We start from the raw sequence: 15,585 nt of genomic DNA on the forward strand, positions 1-15,585 counted from the left end.
TCTCTCTACGGTTTCTCTTAATGCATAAGGCACGTTTCTAGGCTTACAGAACTTGGGCACTCCATCTGGAACTACATGTAGTCTGGCTTCAATACCTTTTAACTTGCCTAGCTCAGGTTTGAACACTGATGCATGTCTGGCACACACATCATCCACTGTATCAGGAGCCACTCTGTTGACTCTTGACCAGTCTAGCTTTAATTGACTTATCCAGTCTCTGCCCATTAATGCAGGACCTCTTCCTTTCACGACTAGTAGTTCTAGCTTTTCTGAGCGTTCCTTGCATTTCACCTTTGCTGCGAATTTTCCTATCAACGGCAATGATTCCTCACTGTAGGTTTTCAGCACACAATTTGCAGGACTACGTTTCACATCTTTGAACCTACGTTTAAGTAGAGTTTCAGATATCACTGACACGGCTGCGCCAGTGTCTACCTCCATTTTCACCCTTGTACCATTTACACTGACATACACATAGTAGGGTTTCACAATGTCACCTTTACCCGTGTCCATTGCAAAAAGTTCGGCCCCTCCACTGTCCAATGTCTAACCAGTGTCAATGTTCTGTACAGCATCCACCATGCACCTTGTCGGCACACAGCAGTCGTCTCTGGCACTGCAGAGCTGAGGCTGGATAGGATCTCCATCTGCCCGAAGACTGTGAGCGTTGCTCTGGTCCACGTGCTGGGGAGCGTTGCAACCAAGTCTTCCCTGCTGCTCGATAGCGCTGGAATTTGTACATGTCCCGTGCTTGAGAGCATGGCAACATTCCAAATGCATGGTCCCTTTCGATGACTTGCCATAGCTTCCTTCTTTAGGTGAACGGCATGCTTTTGCGATGTGTCCCTTTTTCTTGCACTGGTGACACTCTGCGTCCTTGAACCTGCATTCATCCGGTCTGTGGCCTTTTCCATTGCAGCGATAGCAGGGCTTTCCATTAGCCGTAGACTTTACCGTAGCCTCTCTATGCTTTAGGTTAGCCTTCTTTTCGACCACATTAGCTTTATAGCCTTTCTGTGCAAACTGTTGCGCACTGTTGCCTTTTGTTACCTCAAAAGAAAGCGCCATTTCAACTGCGAGCTGTAACGTTAAGTCGTTTGTGTGAGCAGCATTGAGTAACCGATCTCTATCATGCAGTGCTTCATCTAAAAATGTTCCAAATTTGCATGTGGCTGCTAATGTACTCACTTATTGTTTCGTTTTCCTTTTGGTTTCTTCCGTGAAACTTGCCTCTCTCGGCAATAAAGTTGGTTTTCGGGATGTAGTGCTTTTCTAGCATTCCCACCAGTACTTCATATGTTTTACCCAATGGCTTATCTGGTGCACACAAATCCATCAGCAAGCTATGTGCCCTTTTTCCTGCCACCGTAAGAAATACCGCTTTGGTTTTCTCATCTCGAGTGTCCAATCCATTTGCTGCGAAGTACTGCTCTAACCGCTGGCGATAACTATCAAAACTTTCCTCACTTTCCTCGAAATGGAAATCTTCTGGCTTACCGAATGCCATCTTCTGTTCGACGGTCCTTTCACTCACCGAACGTCTCCCTGGTTGTTCGTTGTTTACTTCTGCCTCACTGGAGCTGCTTGACATGCTAACTCTGTGACTTCCAACTTAAACATCCCATCCTCGTCGCCAAACTGTCATGTATGAAACACTGATACTGTTCTAAACTGTTTAAGTAGATAACTGGAAAGTGCACACGGCAGACTTATGACAGTAACGTAGTATATTTATTATTACGCTGTAACAACCTAGCTATCCTGAGTAGAGCGAAGTACCAAGAGAACGCCCTGGTGGCGATTCTGCCTTATATACTCTTCAGGAACAACCAATAGCTGACCTCCACCTCATTCAGCACCAATCACATCTGAATGTGCACATTCAAAACCAACCAACCCACACTGGTTAATATTCTGTGTTGGGAACACCACATTTTCAGTCTATGAAGAGATGCCTTGAGTTTTGTCCTTCTTCCATTTTCTCTCCTGCACTGCCTCTTTAAATCCCTTGTGTGGTCATTTAGCCGGGGAAGGGTGTTAAGTTTGACATGTTTAACTCTGATAGGGGCAATGCCATCAAGGATCGTCTGACAGGTATTATTAAAATTATCCAATAAACCATCTACAGAGAGATTCTTCTGGTTAAGGGTATTACTAGCTGGAGTCCATAAAAACTTTCTCCTAAAACTACTAGCTGACTTGCAATTAAAAGACCGGGAGTGGATACGGGCTACAAGATAGCTTGTGAGCAGGGAGCGGGAGCAGGGTGCGGAAAAAAAATCACAGCTTTGTGATCAGGGGCATTAGCAGTTCTAGCAGTTCAATATTAATATGAGAAACACTATAAGACAACGCCAGATCAAGAGTATGCCCCTTGTTATGAGTTGGCTCCTTAACAGATTGTTCAAGGTTAAAAGACCCAAAGAGGTTAGGATGTGGAAGATTTCTGTCGTATTTGCCCATAATAAAGGAAAGAAGTTCAGAAAATTCTCGAATAAAACTAGTGTTAGTCTTAGGTGGTCTGTATATTAAAATACAGAGTATCGGATGTGGCCATTTAAAAGAAAACCCAGAGATTCAAAAGAAGAAAGTATTAAGAGAGACGGGAGCATTTGTAATTATTAGTAAAAATGACAGCTACCCCACCTCCACAGCAAGACAGTGTTGGTTGATTAAAACAGGAGTAATTGGGGGGGGGGGGGGCAAGCCTCAGTTAGCGGGATATCCAGGGCTTAACCAGGACTCAGCAATTTATAAAGAAAAAAAATCAATATTATTGGTCGTGATACAATCTTGGCATAAAAAGGACTTGTTAGCAAGGAACCTCGCGTTCAGCAAACAAACCATAGCAGCAATAGTTTCAATAGTAGATTCAGGACCCGATCCACATCCTAGATGTCTCTTCCTGTCAAGTTTCCCTCCCGGTCCCGCCCTACTGTGTTCCACCTGTGTGTCATTGTCTCCCCCATGTGTGCGGTGTGTTTGCTCCCTTGTGTTGCCAGTTTGTCTTTACCCCGTGTGAGTGTGCCAGCATTATTTTCTTGTCTTCTCAGTGAGTTTGTTGACCATTGCCTGATTTCTTGTGACTCTGCCTTTTGCCTGCCGTTTTTGATAGCTCTGCCTGATCTGATTGATTCCCATGTACCGACCCTTTTGCCTGATTAAATCTTTTTGGAACTTTTACTACCTGTGTCAGTCTGCTTTGTGGGTCCTTCGTCATTGTGAGCCTGATAGTAATTGCTGTTGAGTAGAAGATATATCGGATTTTGTTGTTGGATTGGGTGGAATGGAAACCAAATTTGCTCTAATTGTAAATTTAGCAGTACCTCTGGGTCTATACATGGTGCAGTTAATCTTAATGGGAATAGGAATATTGTTGATGGAGGAGTACTCAGCAGGACCAAAGGAGAGATGCTCATCAATATGGGTGGGTGAGGCCACTGGTACAGGCTCATGATGGGGTCGATATCAATCAGAATTAAAAGGAATATGCCGAATGAGGTTGTGAGCAAGTTGTTTAATGCCGTTTGTGTTTTGGTGCAGGCCATCCGATTTGTAGAGGTCATGTCTGGTCCAGAAACAGACAAACTTGCTAATAAAACCATGCCCAGATGCAATGCAGAAAGTTTTCAGCCATTCATGCAGACTGTGGAGACTGTTAAAATGCACAGAGCTTTTTTAAATGAGAGGGAATGGGACCAGAAAATGTTTGCCCAGGCTCTGGGCTATGGTTGCAAGAAGCTGTAATAGTTTGCGGAGTTTGATTGATTGTTTATTCATAATGTCATTCAAGCCCACATGGATAATTAGGGTATGACCGGAGGGGTGGAGGTCTGTGAGCACTGGAGACAGTTCAATCATCTTTGCCACCAGAGATACAATAAGTGATAGTACCTGGGAGTTCAACAGATCTTATGATTTGGGCGCCACGGTGGCCCAATGGTTAGCGCTGTCGCTTCACAGCAAGAAGGTCCTGAGTTCCAACCTTGGGGGTCGTCCCAGGCCATCTTCTGTGTAGAGTTTGCGTGTTCTCCCCATGTCTGCGGTGGGTTTTCTTTGGGTGCTCCGGTTTCCCCCACCATCAAAAGAAACATGCATGTTAGAGTTTATACTCCTGCCTTTGCCCCTGACCAAGGCAATGGGAGAAGAACTGGAGTTGGTTCCTGGGCGCAGCATGAAAGCAGAAGCCCACTGCTCCTAGCTACACAGATCACAGCCAGGATGGGTTAATTTGCAGTAACTGAATTTCCCCAAGGGAATTAATAAAGGAAACTTAAATTAGATTATGGAGTTGTAGCGGACTCTATGGGCATAATTCACCATAATCGGTTCTGGTCGCTTTAAGAAAGTGTCCGGGGTTGATAGGGTGAGGTACGACGATGATGGCTGGCCAACAGCACTTTTTCCTGCCCAAACATCTTCACCACTGCCTGGAGACACAGCAGTTGCCGCCGCAGCAGGCCTGCCGCCGTCTGTGTTTTTACCATGCAAAGTTTGGACCCAAGGCCAAGCGGTGCCGATCTCCATGTGGTTTCAGCACGGCGGGAAACACAGGGGCCGGCGCTCAGTAGTGGCCAGGTAAGTCGGCTGAACTTGGCAGGCTGCTCTTCATCCAAGACACTATTTTTGGACAGCGATTAAGAGGAGCGTCCTGCCTGCATCGAGCGTAGACATCCTGTCCTGTGGATATGCCCCCCCCCCCCATGGAAGCCATTAACGGCAGCCCCATCCACACTTATGGCACTACGTGGAGCTGTGTTTCGGAGGACAGCGGTTCAGTTGGGACTTTGTCATGGCAAAAGTGGCCGTCCCCCTCCTATGGGCTGCTGGTGGATGTCAAAAACCACCGCAGCCCACTTTCTCGTCTTCTACTGCCAAGCACGGAGTGTAGCACCACATCGCCACCAGTGGCCCACCAGTCTATGCGCGGGTTCGGCGCCTCGACCCGGCTAAGCTTACCGCCGCCAGGGAGGAGTTCGAGAATATGGAGCATCTCAGCATCCTTTGCCGCTCCAACAGCCCGTGGGCTTTACCCCTCCATATCGTGGGGTGGCACGGTGCCTGCCGACTCAACAATACAATGACACCGAACCACTACCCAGTGCCACACATCCAGGATTTTTCCGCTCATCTGGCTGGAAAAGTCATCTTTTCCAAAGTGGACCTCGTTTGTGGATACCATCAGGTGCCTGTCCACCCGCTGGATGTCCCCAAAACGGCGGTTATCACCCCATTTGGACTGTTCGAGTTCCTGAGCATGCCATTCGGCCTCAAGAACACCGCGCAGATATTCTAGCACCTCATGGATTTGTGCTACGGGACCTGCCTTTCGTTTTCGTCATTTCATCTATTTCACCCATTTCATCTAGACAACATCCTCGTCACCAGCACCTGCAAAGCAGAACACCTGTCCCACCTTCGGACTCTTTTCGACCAGCTCAGCCAGCTGGGTGGGCCCAGTTTTCAATTGGTCTACAAATATGTTGTAGTCGACTGTGTCAAATGCAGCACTGAGATCATTTTATCTCACTAACTCCGTATCTAATTTGCAATAGGATTAAGACATTTGTCTATGATGCATATTCGCTATTCCCAATCCAGAAGCGAGATCTCTCTCTCTCTGAGCCAGTTTATGTACAAGTGGGGGGGTGGGGCCAGCTATCTGCCTTTCTCTCTCAGATGCACACAGACCCACAGAGCCTGCTCTTATTGAAAATAGCAGAGAGGACTAAACGGTCAAAGCTCTGGTTATACTTCACTGGAGTCGATGCTGACAATGCTCGTTGCCACAAGTGCAACAAGTATTTTGTATGTATGGGCGGAAACACAAGCAATCTTTCAAAATATCTAGCGAAAGTTCATCCAATACAGATGGAGAAATGCACAGTTTTCATCTGCCTAGCTCGTAGTTCATCTCGTTGCCCCATCCACCTCAGGTATGTACTAATGTATGCTAATGCTAGCAGCCTAGAGCCCACACAGAGTTAACTTAATTACACAAACATGATTAAAAGTAACACTCTTTCCAGACATGAGAAAATAAAGCAAAGTTAATACTGTTCTTAATTTGTTTTGTTTTGTTTTGTTTTTTTTTTCTTAAAAGAATAACAAATAGAACCAATAAGAGTACCGTTAAAGTACTGTACTGGATCAATAAGCAGTATCAGTAAGAGTGGTAGTACCGTTAAAATCTTAACGATACCCATCCCCAGCTGTAACAGGAGTGAAATTTTGTAATCTCTCTCTCTCTCTCTCTCTCTCTCTCTCTCTCTCTCTCTCTCTCTCTCTCTCTCTCTCTCTCTCTCTCTCTCAGCTGCTGCATGACTTCCCAGATGAACTACGGGCTGACATCGCCATGCACCTGAACAAGGACATCCTGCAGTTGCCTGTGTTTGAGCGGGCCAGCAGGGGGTGTTTACGCTCCCTCTCCCTACACATCAAGACCTCTTTCTGTGCCCCCGGGGAGTACCTCATCCGCCATGGAGACGCCCTGCAAGCCTACTACTTTGTCTGCTCAGGATCCCTGGAGGTGCTGAAAGACGGCATGGTTCTAGCTATCCTGGGTCAGTATGGGCCAAGTGTGGGATGGAATATCTCTTACACAGATTCACATGTTGTTGTTGTTGTTGTCGTTGTTGTCTCCATCCATTTTAACTCCAAGTTCTTACAGGCAAAGGTGATCTAATTGGGGCCGACCTCCTGGGATACGAGCAGGTTATCAAGACCAACGCAGACGTGAAGGCGCTGACCTACTGTGACCTGCAGTACATCAGCGTCAGGGCTCTGCGGGAGGTCCTCGGTCTGTACCCGGAGTACGGCAGCCGCTTCATCTCTGACATTCACCATAACCTCACCTACAACCTGAGAGAAGGCAGTGAAGCTGACGTAAGATGCAAAGATGTGTTTTTTTTTATATCGCACTTAAATAAGGGTATAAAAACCCATCGTCAATTCATAATGAAAGGGCATAGAATGTTCACTCGCACCTTCTCAGCTACACGCCCACACATCCACTTATGACAGTAATGGTTGACTAGATCACACAACATCACAAGTAGAAACAGGTTACACAACCATTCAGACCTCACAGCAACCTGTCCTTTACTGCCCAAATGTTCCCTGAAAACATTACACACAAACTATATATATATTTGGTTCTATGGCTGTCATAATCAAGCAGATGACAGCTATAGAACCAAACAGGGCCATAACAGAGAGAGAGAGAGAGAGAGCGAGCGAGAGAAAGAGAGAGAGGGAGAGAGAGAGAGAGAGACTGTCTTGCATGCACTGATAAGCAGACATATACTTTAATACTATACATATACACAAAATATATGTATACATATACATATACTTTAATACTGCTGTTGAGTAACTCTTTCTTATCTCTGACTTTGCATCTTTGGGGATTAACAAGATTTCCACCCTCTCCCAGGCTGTCTCAGGTGTTTGTGCCTGGCTGTGGTAATTACCTAAGCTTTTATCTTTTGAACAGATTCACCAGCCAGCTACAACCTGTACTTACATCACAAAGCACTTTACTGACCTGCCTCACTGAGTGCTCGACATAATCAATTCCTGGGCCTTGAAAAGTGTTTGCAGTCCATAACTGTACTCTGTTCTGAGTGAGGTTTCACAAAAACTATTCACAAAAACGAAAAGAAAGTATGCGTGTTATAAAACGTGTGTTTGAATGCAGCATGCATTGATTTTGCCAGGCCACATCTCTGTACTTTTCTTATCTTGTGACTGAAGGTACTGCACTTTTACTGAACTTTTTCTCCAATAATGGCACTAAATGACACATGATAGCAGACGTATATCCTGACAGACAGCTGTCCAGTGATAATGATAAATAGAAGTTTTGTTGGAAAGTTGGGTTGAGGGCGGCATGGTGGTGCAGTGGTTAGCACGGTTGTCTCACGGCAAGAAGGTCCTGGATTCGAGCCCCAGGTGGGTCATTCCAGGTCGTCCTCTGTGTGGTGTTTGCAGGTTCTCCCCGTGTCTGCGTGGGTTTCCTCCGGAGGCTCCGGTTTCCTCCCACAGTCCAAAGACATGTAGGTCAGGTGAATCGGCCATACTAAATTGTCCCTAGGTATGAATGTGTGTGTGTGTATGTCGGCCCTGTGTGTTGGCCTGGCGGCCTGTCCAGGGCGTCTCCCCGCCTGTTGCCCAATGACTGCTGGTGCTGGGATAGGCTCCAGCATCCCCGCAACCCTGAGAGCAGGATAAGCGGTTCAGATAATGGATGGAGGCTGGGTTGAGTCTAAGGTTGACTCTTCCACACCTTTCTTCATCAACTTGTGTTTTTCTGGCAGTCTGATCTTTTTGAATTGTCGCAGTCACAATTATTTTTACACTTAAGAAAAAAAGCGTCACGATGAACCAAGAATCTGACATGTTAGATAATCTGTGGAAAGTAGTGTTTAATAAACATAATTCTTTTACAGATTCAGTTCATGACATGGTCAGAAAAGCTTGTATAAGTGTTTCATAAGTATTCCTGGACACTTTGCAATCTGGTGAAAACTTTCCTCAGTGTTCTTAAAAATTGAAGCAATTCTCACAAGTGTGCATGAGAAATTTGATATCTTTTGTACTAGTATTCACCTAAAAAATACAAGACATAAAAAATTGTCACTCTGTCAAAATTGTCACTGAAATTTTGCAAAATGGCTGGAAAGTCAGTAAATGCTAAATAACTTTCATACTACAGAAAAGAAAAGAAAAAGCAATACTACGTGCTGCTTTTCTCAGTATTAAGTTTTTGGTTGGACTGATATTAAAGACCTGAATTCATAATTACCACAATAATCCATTACAGACAGCATGCATTACCCAAAGTCAGTCTTGTTACACAGCATATCAAATAATCTTCATGAGTTGCAATGTGACCGATATGTCACCAATTTCTAAAGACGCTTCTCACGTGAGAAGCTTCAAATTTCAGGCACCATAATCACATTTGTGCCTTATATCTGGGAAGGTAACACATTGATATCATGTTAGCTGATATAATTATACCATTAAAAACCCCCAAAACACCCCTGGAAGAGGGCTCCATTCAAGGTTAATGCATTCAGTTAATTAACAGTCACTGGCGGCAAACAAACCGCAAAATAGGGTCAACAGCATGGCCAGTTTTCATGAAAGATGAAAAGAAAAACATTTTTAATGTAGTATAATAGTTATTTTCCCATTTGGCAAACTTGACAACATAGCCCCATGGAAAGACAATGGAGAGATAATTTTATAAGCGCTCAGTGCCAACTGAGGCAGATATATTATGCTAATTTGTAGCAGGTGGTACATCTGTTCAGGAACAAATAAGAGACGGAACACTTTGCTCCAGTCGAGTCCATGTGACAGAGCTTTCCCTCAGAGAAACATCGCATGGCTCAATAAATGGAGGTATTGTTGTTATTAGAGCTCAACACAAATCTCATTGTAAACTGTCACTGTGTTTCTTTGGCCTTTTTTATCGGAGTCTCGACAATGACATACCTGTGGAGGCATGGAGATGTTTAGGAGAGATGGCAGTGGAGTTTTTAACTAGATTGTTTAACACAATCTTGGAAAGTGAGAGGATGCCTGAGGAGTGGAGAAGAAGCATACTGATATCGATTTTCAAGAATAAGGGCGATGTGCAGAACTGTAGAACTACAAAGGTATAAAGTTGATCAGCCACAGCATGAAGATATGGGAAAGAGTAATAGAAGCTAGGTTAAGAGTAGAGGTGACGATTAGCGAACAGCAGTATGTTTTCATGCCACGAAAAAGCACCACAGATGCGATGTTTGCTTTGAGAATGTTGATGGAGAAGTTTAGAGAAGGTCAGAAGCCGTTATGTTGTGTCTTTGTGGATTTAGAGAAAGCATATGACAGGGTGCCGAGAGAGGATGTGTGGTATTGTATGAGGAAGTTGGGAGTGGCACAGAAGTATGTAGGAGTGGAGCAAGATATGTATGAGGGAAGTGTGACAGTGGTGAGGTGTGTGGTAGATGTAACGGATGGGTTCAAGTTGGAGTTGGGATTACATCAAGGATCGGCCCCGAGCCCTTTCTTGTTTGCAATGGTGATGGACAGGTTGACAGACAAGATCAGGCAGGAGTCTCTGTGGACTATAATGATTGCGGATAAAATTGTGATCTGTAGCGAGAGTAGGGTGCAGGTTGATGATAGCCTGGAGAAGTGGAGGTATGCGCTGGAGAGAATAGGAGTGAAAGTCAGTTGGAGCAAGATGGAATACATATGCATGAACGAGAGGGAGGACAGTGGAATGGAGAGGGTGCAAGGAGTGGAGGTGATGAAGGTGGATGAGTTTAAATACTTGAGGTCAGCTGTTCAAAGCAACGGGGAGTGTGGAAGAGAGGTGAAGAAGAGAGTGCGGGCAGGGACGAGTGGGTGGAGAAGAGTGTCAGGAGTGATTTGCGACAGAAGGGTACCAGCAAGAGTTAAAGGGAAGGTTTACAAGATGGTTGTGAGACCAGCTATGTGGTTGGGAGACAGTGGCACTGACGAAAAGACAGGAGGCGGAGCTGGAGGTGGCAGAGTTGAAGATGCTAAGATTTTCACTGGGAGTTACGAAGAAAGACAGGATTAGGAACGATTATATTAGAGGGACCGCTCAGGTTGGACGGTTTGGAGACAAAGCAAGAGAGGCAAGATTGAGATGGCTTGGACATGTGTGGAGGAGAGATGCTGGGTATATTGGGAGAAGGATACTGAATATGGAACTGCCAGGGAAGAGGAAAAGAGGAAGGTCAAAGAGGAGGTTTATGGATGTGGTGAGGGAGGACATGCAGGTGGCTGGTGTGACAGAGGAAGATGCAGAGGACAGGAAGAGATGGAAGTGGAGAGGGTCCACGGTGGTGTAGCGGTGTAAGCATCGGCTTTGTGGCCACTATCGATTGGCCACTAAATTTGGAGAAAAGGGGGGGAAAAAATCAGAAATAAATTTAGAGAAATGGGGACGGATGATCTGCTGTTACGAACCCTAACGGCAGCAGCTGAAAGTAGTAGTAGTATTAGTAATCAGTGCTTGTGAGCTTTAATCATGGTGGTATGAGTGTAAAAGTTGGTGTGTTCATGCGGCAAAGCTCGTGCCACGGCACACAAGGTTGGCGAAAACAGAGGCTTTATTTTATCCTTACACAAGTAAATGTCCTTCTTGCACGCTGCACTGGCCGGTGCTCAGCGGTGCAGGAGACTCTGTTCTCTTCCTCTTTGTCTTCCGTTTTCTCCTCTCCATCTTTGGGGGAGCTGTTATTACTGGAGACTTCTTTCTCTCCGTCTCTCTCTTTACCTGTGCTCGCCTGCGTGGTCATGTGTATGTGTGTCAGCTGCAGACCCAGCTTCACTACAGAATATAAAGAGCAGGTTGTTAGGTTAGTTCGGCACACCTCATCATTAATCAGCCTCACTATCGCCTCTGCTCTCCCGTGACCTATGCCCCCTCTTTTTCCTCTTGCGGCCAAGATTAACCCACACCACACTGCCACAGTTCACCACAATTCCCCATGGCAAAAAAAAAAAAAATCTTGAGATGTGTGTTCCTAAGACAAATTCATTTCCAGTTATATTATTCTGGTATACTGCAAAAACAATGAGTGACTAACAAGACAAATCTATTCAAACATTTCTGAGGTTGAATCATGTTAGTCTTTTGCTTGACAGAAAGGACCATATGATGATGTTCTTTACAGCGCTACAAATCCTATTCCTGCAACCAAAAGTGTGGAAAAAACAACACTTCATATTAGATCATATGCAAAGGTGTTTTCACATAAACACAGTAAATCCTGAACTGAATTATTTACTACATATTTACTACAAAGATAGACTTTGCCACTCGTAACTCATTTTACAGCCAACAAGGGAAGGAAGTTTGGATGTTAATAAACGTTGAGTTTTTGCATAGTGCTGGGTCATTCCTTGGCATAAAACTGCAAGCACCACATCCTGTTAATTCCAAGAAAAAGCTAACAGTGCTTTTGCCCCCCCCCCCCCCGCCCCCAGGACATGGCTACCAGTATAGACAACAAACTACCCTTCATTGTCGAGGCAGACGATGTGGAACATGAAGAAATGGGGGACTGTCATCAAAAGAGGCTGCCCCTACTCCATGGGACGTGCAGCCCCGTTCGCCAGCCCTGTCCCGGCAACCTGTTAGGGGAGGAGCTCCACCACGTCAACGCGCTCCGCCTTTGTCGATCGCCCATTCAGGGCTGCAGAGGCCACAGCCCCTCTCCCCAGCCGCCCACCAGCGAGGAGGTCTTGCCCATGGACTTACCCACACGTCTCAGTGATCCAGGCTCCAGCCATAGGCCAGCCAAGCTGCTCATCCCCCCCATGCACTGTGTCAGCCCACTGGACTTGAGTCCCAGGTGAACATCCATTCCATCATTTTCACATTTGCATTCATTCATGCATTTAAAACTGATTATGTTCCTTTTTGTCTCAACCAGGGTTGTGGATGGAATTGAAGACAATGGTCACACTTTTCATTTTAATGTAGAGCAGAGTGAGGGGGAGGCTAATGGAAAAGGTATTCTCTCCACAGTTTACATAAGACATAATTGAAAAAACTACAGAGCTTTTACAAAGGGCAAGGACTTCACCATTGATTATTCGTGTCCATTTACTTAAGAATATAACCTAGATTTTAATCCTTTCTGACCTAGATTTCTTCATGTTTACCCGAGATTTTTGTTTGTTGAGCTTTTTGATGTAAAATTAGGGATTTAGTTTTTACAAGTCAGGAAAGGCAAGCTAGCACCAACTTCACTGTGAATGAAGAGACAAACTGGAGTAAGATCGGCTCTCATAATTGAATATTCTTAGTAGGGGTTCATATATGAGTGACACAGTTTTAAATAATTAAGTACAAATAAAGTCTCAAAGCCAGACAAATAAAATAGATAGATTATCAATTAAAGGAAATATGTAATACAATTTTTATTATATTCTAATGTTTCCTTCCTTTCCTCACTCCTCATGTTTTCACCCTCCAGACTCATTGCAGGTGAGTGCTAACCTGCTTCTGGGGACAGAGGAGGTTAGACAGAACATCAGCAAACTAAACAAAGAGGTACAGTAGAACCTTCTTCAATTCAATCACCTGGTCTTACAGATGAGAATAAGATTTCCGAAGTAGTCTAAATAAACTTACGTTTTATTCCTAACTGGAACAGGTCAAAGAATATCACCTGAGGATCTTAGGCTGTGCCTGTAGGTGCATAGCGGGTTAAAAGCTTTGAGATAAGCTATAGCAAGCTGCAAGTTCAAAATGTGTCTAAAAGATAATACAATTTTAGAAAGATAATGCTGAATATACTTCATTGTGAATTGAAGCTAAAATGAGTCCATTATACTGTCTCCTTTTAGCTACTGTCAGATGACTTGCTGCAGTGTTTGGCTAAACGTTATTGGCTAAGAAGGTCTATAGAGAGTTTGTTAAGATTTGATTAAATAAAAGCATGGATAATAATTTTCAGATAATAAAAAGAAATACATTATTTATTTTTGGAAATTACCCTGAGATAGAGAAAATACAAATGCACAACTGTTTGCCAAGGCGTAGACAAGAGTCAAAGCAAGCCATTCTTCACAATGAGAAGAGATGGATGAAAAGAGTTTCAAAACTATATAGAAGCTTTTTTCTAAAGAGCCATTCATTCTCAAAAGGATCATTTTCATCTCACAAAGCTGACTATTATAATGTTTTGGGGAAAAGTCTGTAAACATTCATTGAGCAAGAATCAAGATAAGGATTTCATGAGAAGAGGCTTGACAATTCACTTAATAAAGAGAAAAACATCCCAACTCTTTTACTCATTAAACTTATGTTCATGCTTCCCATAGTCTGTACTCCAATTTCACTGCTCCACAAGGAATTAGCACTTTCCTAAAATCAGACTCCTCTTGACATACTTTTAAAGAGTTTTAAACTACAACACTTGGGTGATGTACAGGCAAGATAAATGTGCTGGCGGAAATTGAAAGTGAATATGCTCCAATTTTGAATTTTGTGTTGGGAACAACTAACTAGTTTATCCCCTCCTTGAAAGTTCATGTCATTCTTGTTACTGAAGGGGTACCCTTATCATAAATCAAACATTAGAACTGCCTTAGCGCCAAACTTTCTTTTCTTTTTCAGGTGAACAACGTGAACCAAGAATTATCCGACCTGACCAAGGAGCTCCATGAGATGATGCATTTCCTACAGACCCATATGCCCATGCTGCATTATACCACTCCAGTCTCCACGTATTCTTGTGGCATACAGGTGGCTCACAATGCTAGTATGACTTCTTCCAGTGATTGGCAGACAAAGGTACCTTTTAATGGAGCCACTGGGCCTCACCTCTATCATGAGCCAATCAACCATCCTGCCAGAAATGTTTGGGGCTACAGTGGAATGCCCACTCAGCAAAACCAAAGTTCCACCATAGGACAAAAGGTTGAGTTGGAGCATTTGCACCTGGCATCCAGTCCCATGTCATCCTGTTTACATCTGTGCTGTTCTGACAGAGACAGATCTAATGCTCATAGCCTACAAAACCAGCGTGACTTCTTCAAGACCTCCAGAACGACGCCCAACTCTCCCTTCATGACCCACTTACATGACCAGGGAGGTCAGCCCCTCCTAGGCCCTGGTACTGTCTTTCAAGGCTTCCCGGTGGCTTGTCAAGGTCCTCAGGCGGGATACAAGACCTCTGTTACAGCTATGAGCGCCCCTCACCCCTTGTGTTCCCCAGAAAATCTGAGCCAGTCCCATCCCTCTCAAAGTGTGCACGTAAACTCTGATCTCACACACTCGCAGTCTAAATCCCCCATGCCCATCCATTCTTCCCTCCCCCCTACTGGCCAGCCACAGCTCCATAGTGCTTTCAGCTCTTTTAAATCATCAGGGGTCTACACATCTATAAGCCCATCACACAACCAGGGGCCTCAGGGTTCTTTCAGTGACCACAGGCAGAATGATCCGGTAGGATCCAGCCCTATCCACCAGACAAATGATGTGAGACGTTCTTTGTTGGGGCCGTCAGCAGGAACAGATTGTAGAGTTTTGGAGTGTCTAGAGTCTAAAACCAGATCAGAGACGGCCGACAATGATTTTGTGGATTGTCATGGTGCCAGCAGCATTTGTCTAACCACAGAATCTGAAGCACTCTGGGGCCTAGAGGTGATATCAGCACCACGCTGATCGCAGCAGTGTTTAATTGTAGTATTAGTGTATGGTAATAGTAACTCTGTGGCACACTTAAATGACTAGTTTCCTTGACATGAACTGGTCCTGAAAACATGAAGATACTACCAGAACTAAACTGAACATTTCGTAAGTGATTGTATATCCACCTTTTTTGTGATATTAAAATGAGTGTTTTTGTGGTGTCAGTTGAGGCATTTTGCTGGTGTTAAGGGATCATATCTAGACGAGGCTCTATCACTCCATATACATACACCACCAAAGTCTCCCTCTAGCACTTGTGGGTCTATGAGAATAAGTCATAGTCTATAGGATCTTGGTCTGATGTATGATAATTAAGTGAAACAATTTAAGGAGTAAATTGAATATTATTT

The 15,585-nt window shown here is 44.4% G+C and overlaps 1 protein-coding gene across 1 annotated transcript in view; it reads left to right on the plus strand.

Moving 5' to 3' along the window:
* Positions 1 to 15,208, plus strand: part of kcnh4a (potassium voltage-gated channel, subfamily H (eag-related), member 4a) — a 54,272-nt gene extending 39,064 nt beyond the window's left edge. The window contains exons 10-16 of the mRNA XM_056288384.1: positions 6,314 to 6,563; positions 6,671 to 6,900; positions 11,100 to 11,119; positions 12,033 to 12,386; positions 12,468 to 12,547; positions 13,014 to 13,090; positions 14,159 to 15,208. Of these exons, the coding sequence (XP_056144359.1) occupies positions 6,314 to 6,563; positions 6,671 to 6,900; positions 11,100 to 11,119; positions 12,033 to 12,386; positions 12,468 to 12,547; positions 13,014 to 13,090; positions 14,159 to 15,208 (2,061 nt within the window). The remainder of the gene's footprint in view (positions 1 to 6,313; positions 6,564 to 6,670; positions 6,901 to 11,099; positions 11,120 to 12,032; positions 12,387 to 12,467; positions 12,548 to 13,013; positions 13,091 to 14,158) is intronic.
* The last annotated feature ends 377 nt before the right edge of the window (positions 15,209 to 15,585 follow it).

The sequence above is a fragment of the Lampris incognitus genome, chromosome 10, assembly GCF_029633865.1.
Source record: "Lampris incognitus isolate fLamInc1 chromosome 10, fLamInc1.hap2, whole genome shotgun sequence".
Classification (NCBI taxonomy): domain Eukaryota; kingdom Metazoa; phylum Chordata; class Actinopteri; order Lampriformes; family Lampridae; genus Lampris; species Lampris incognitus.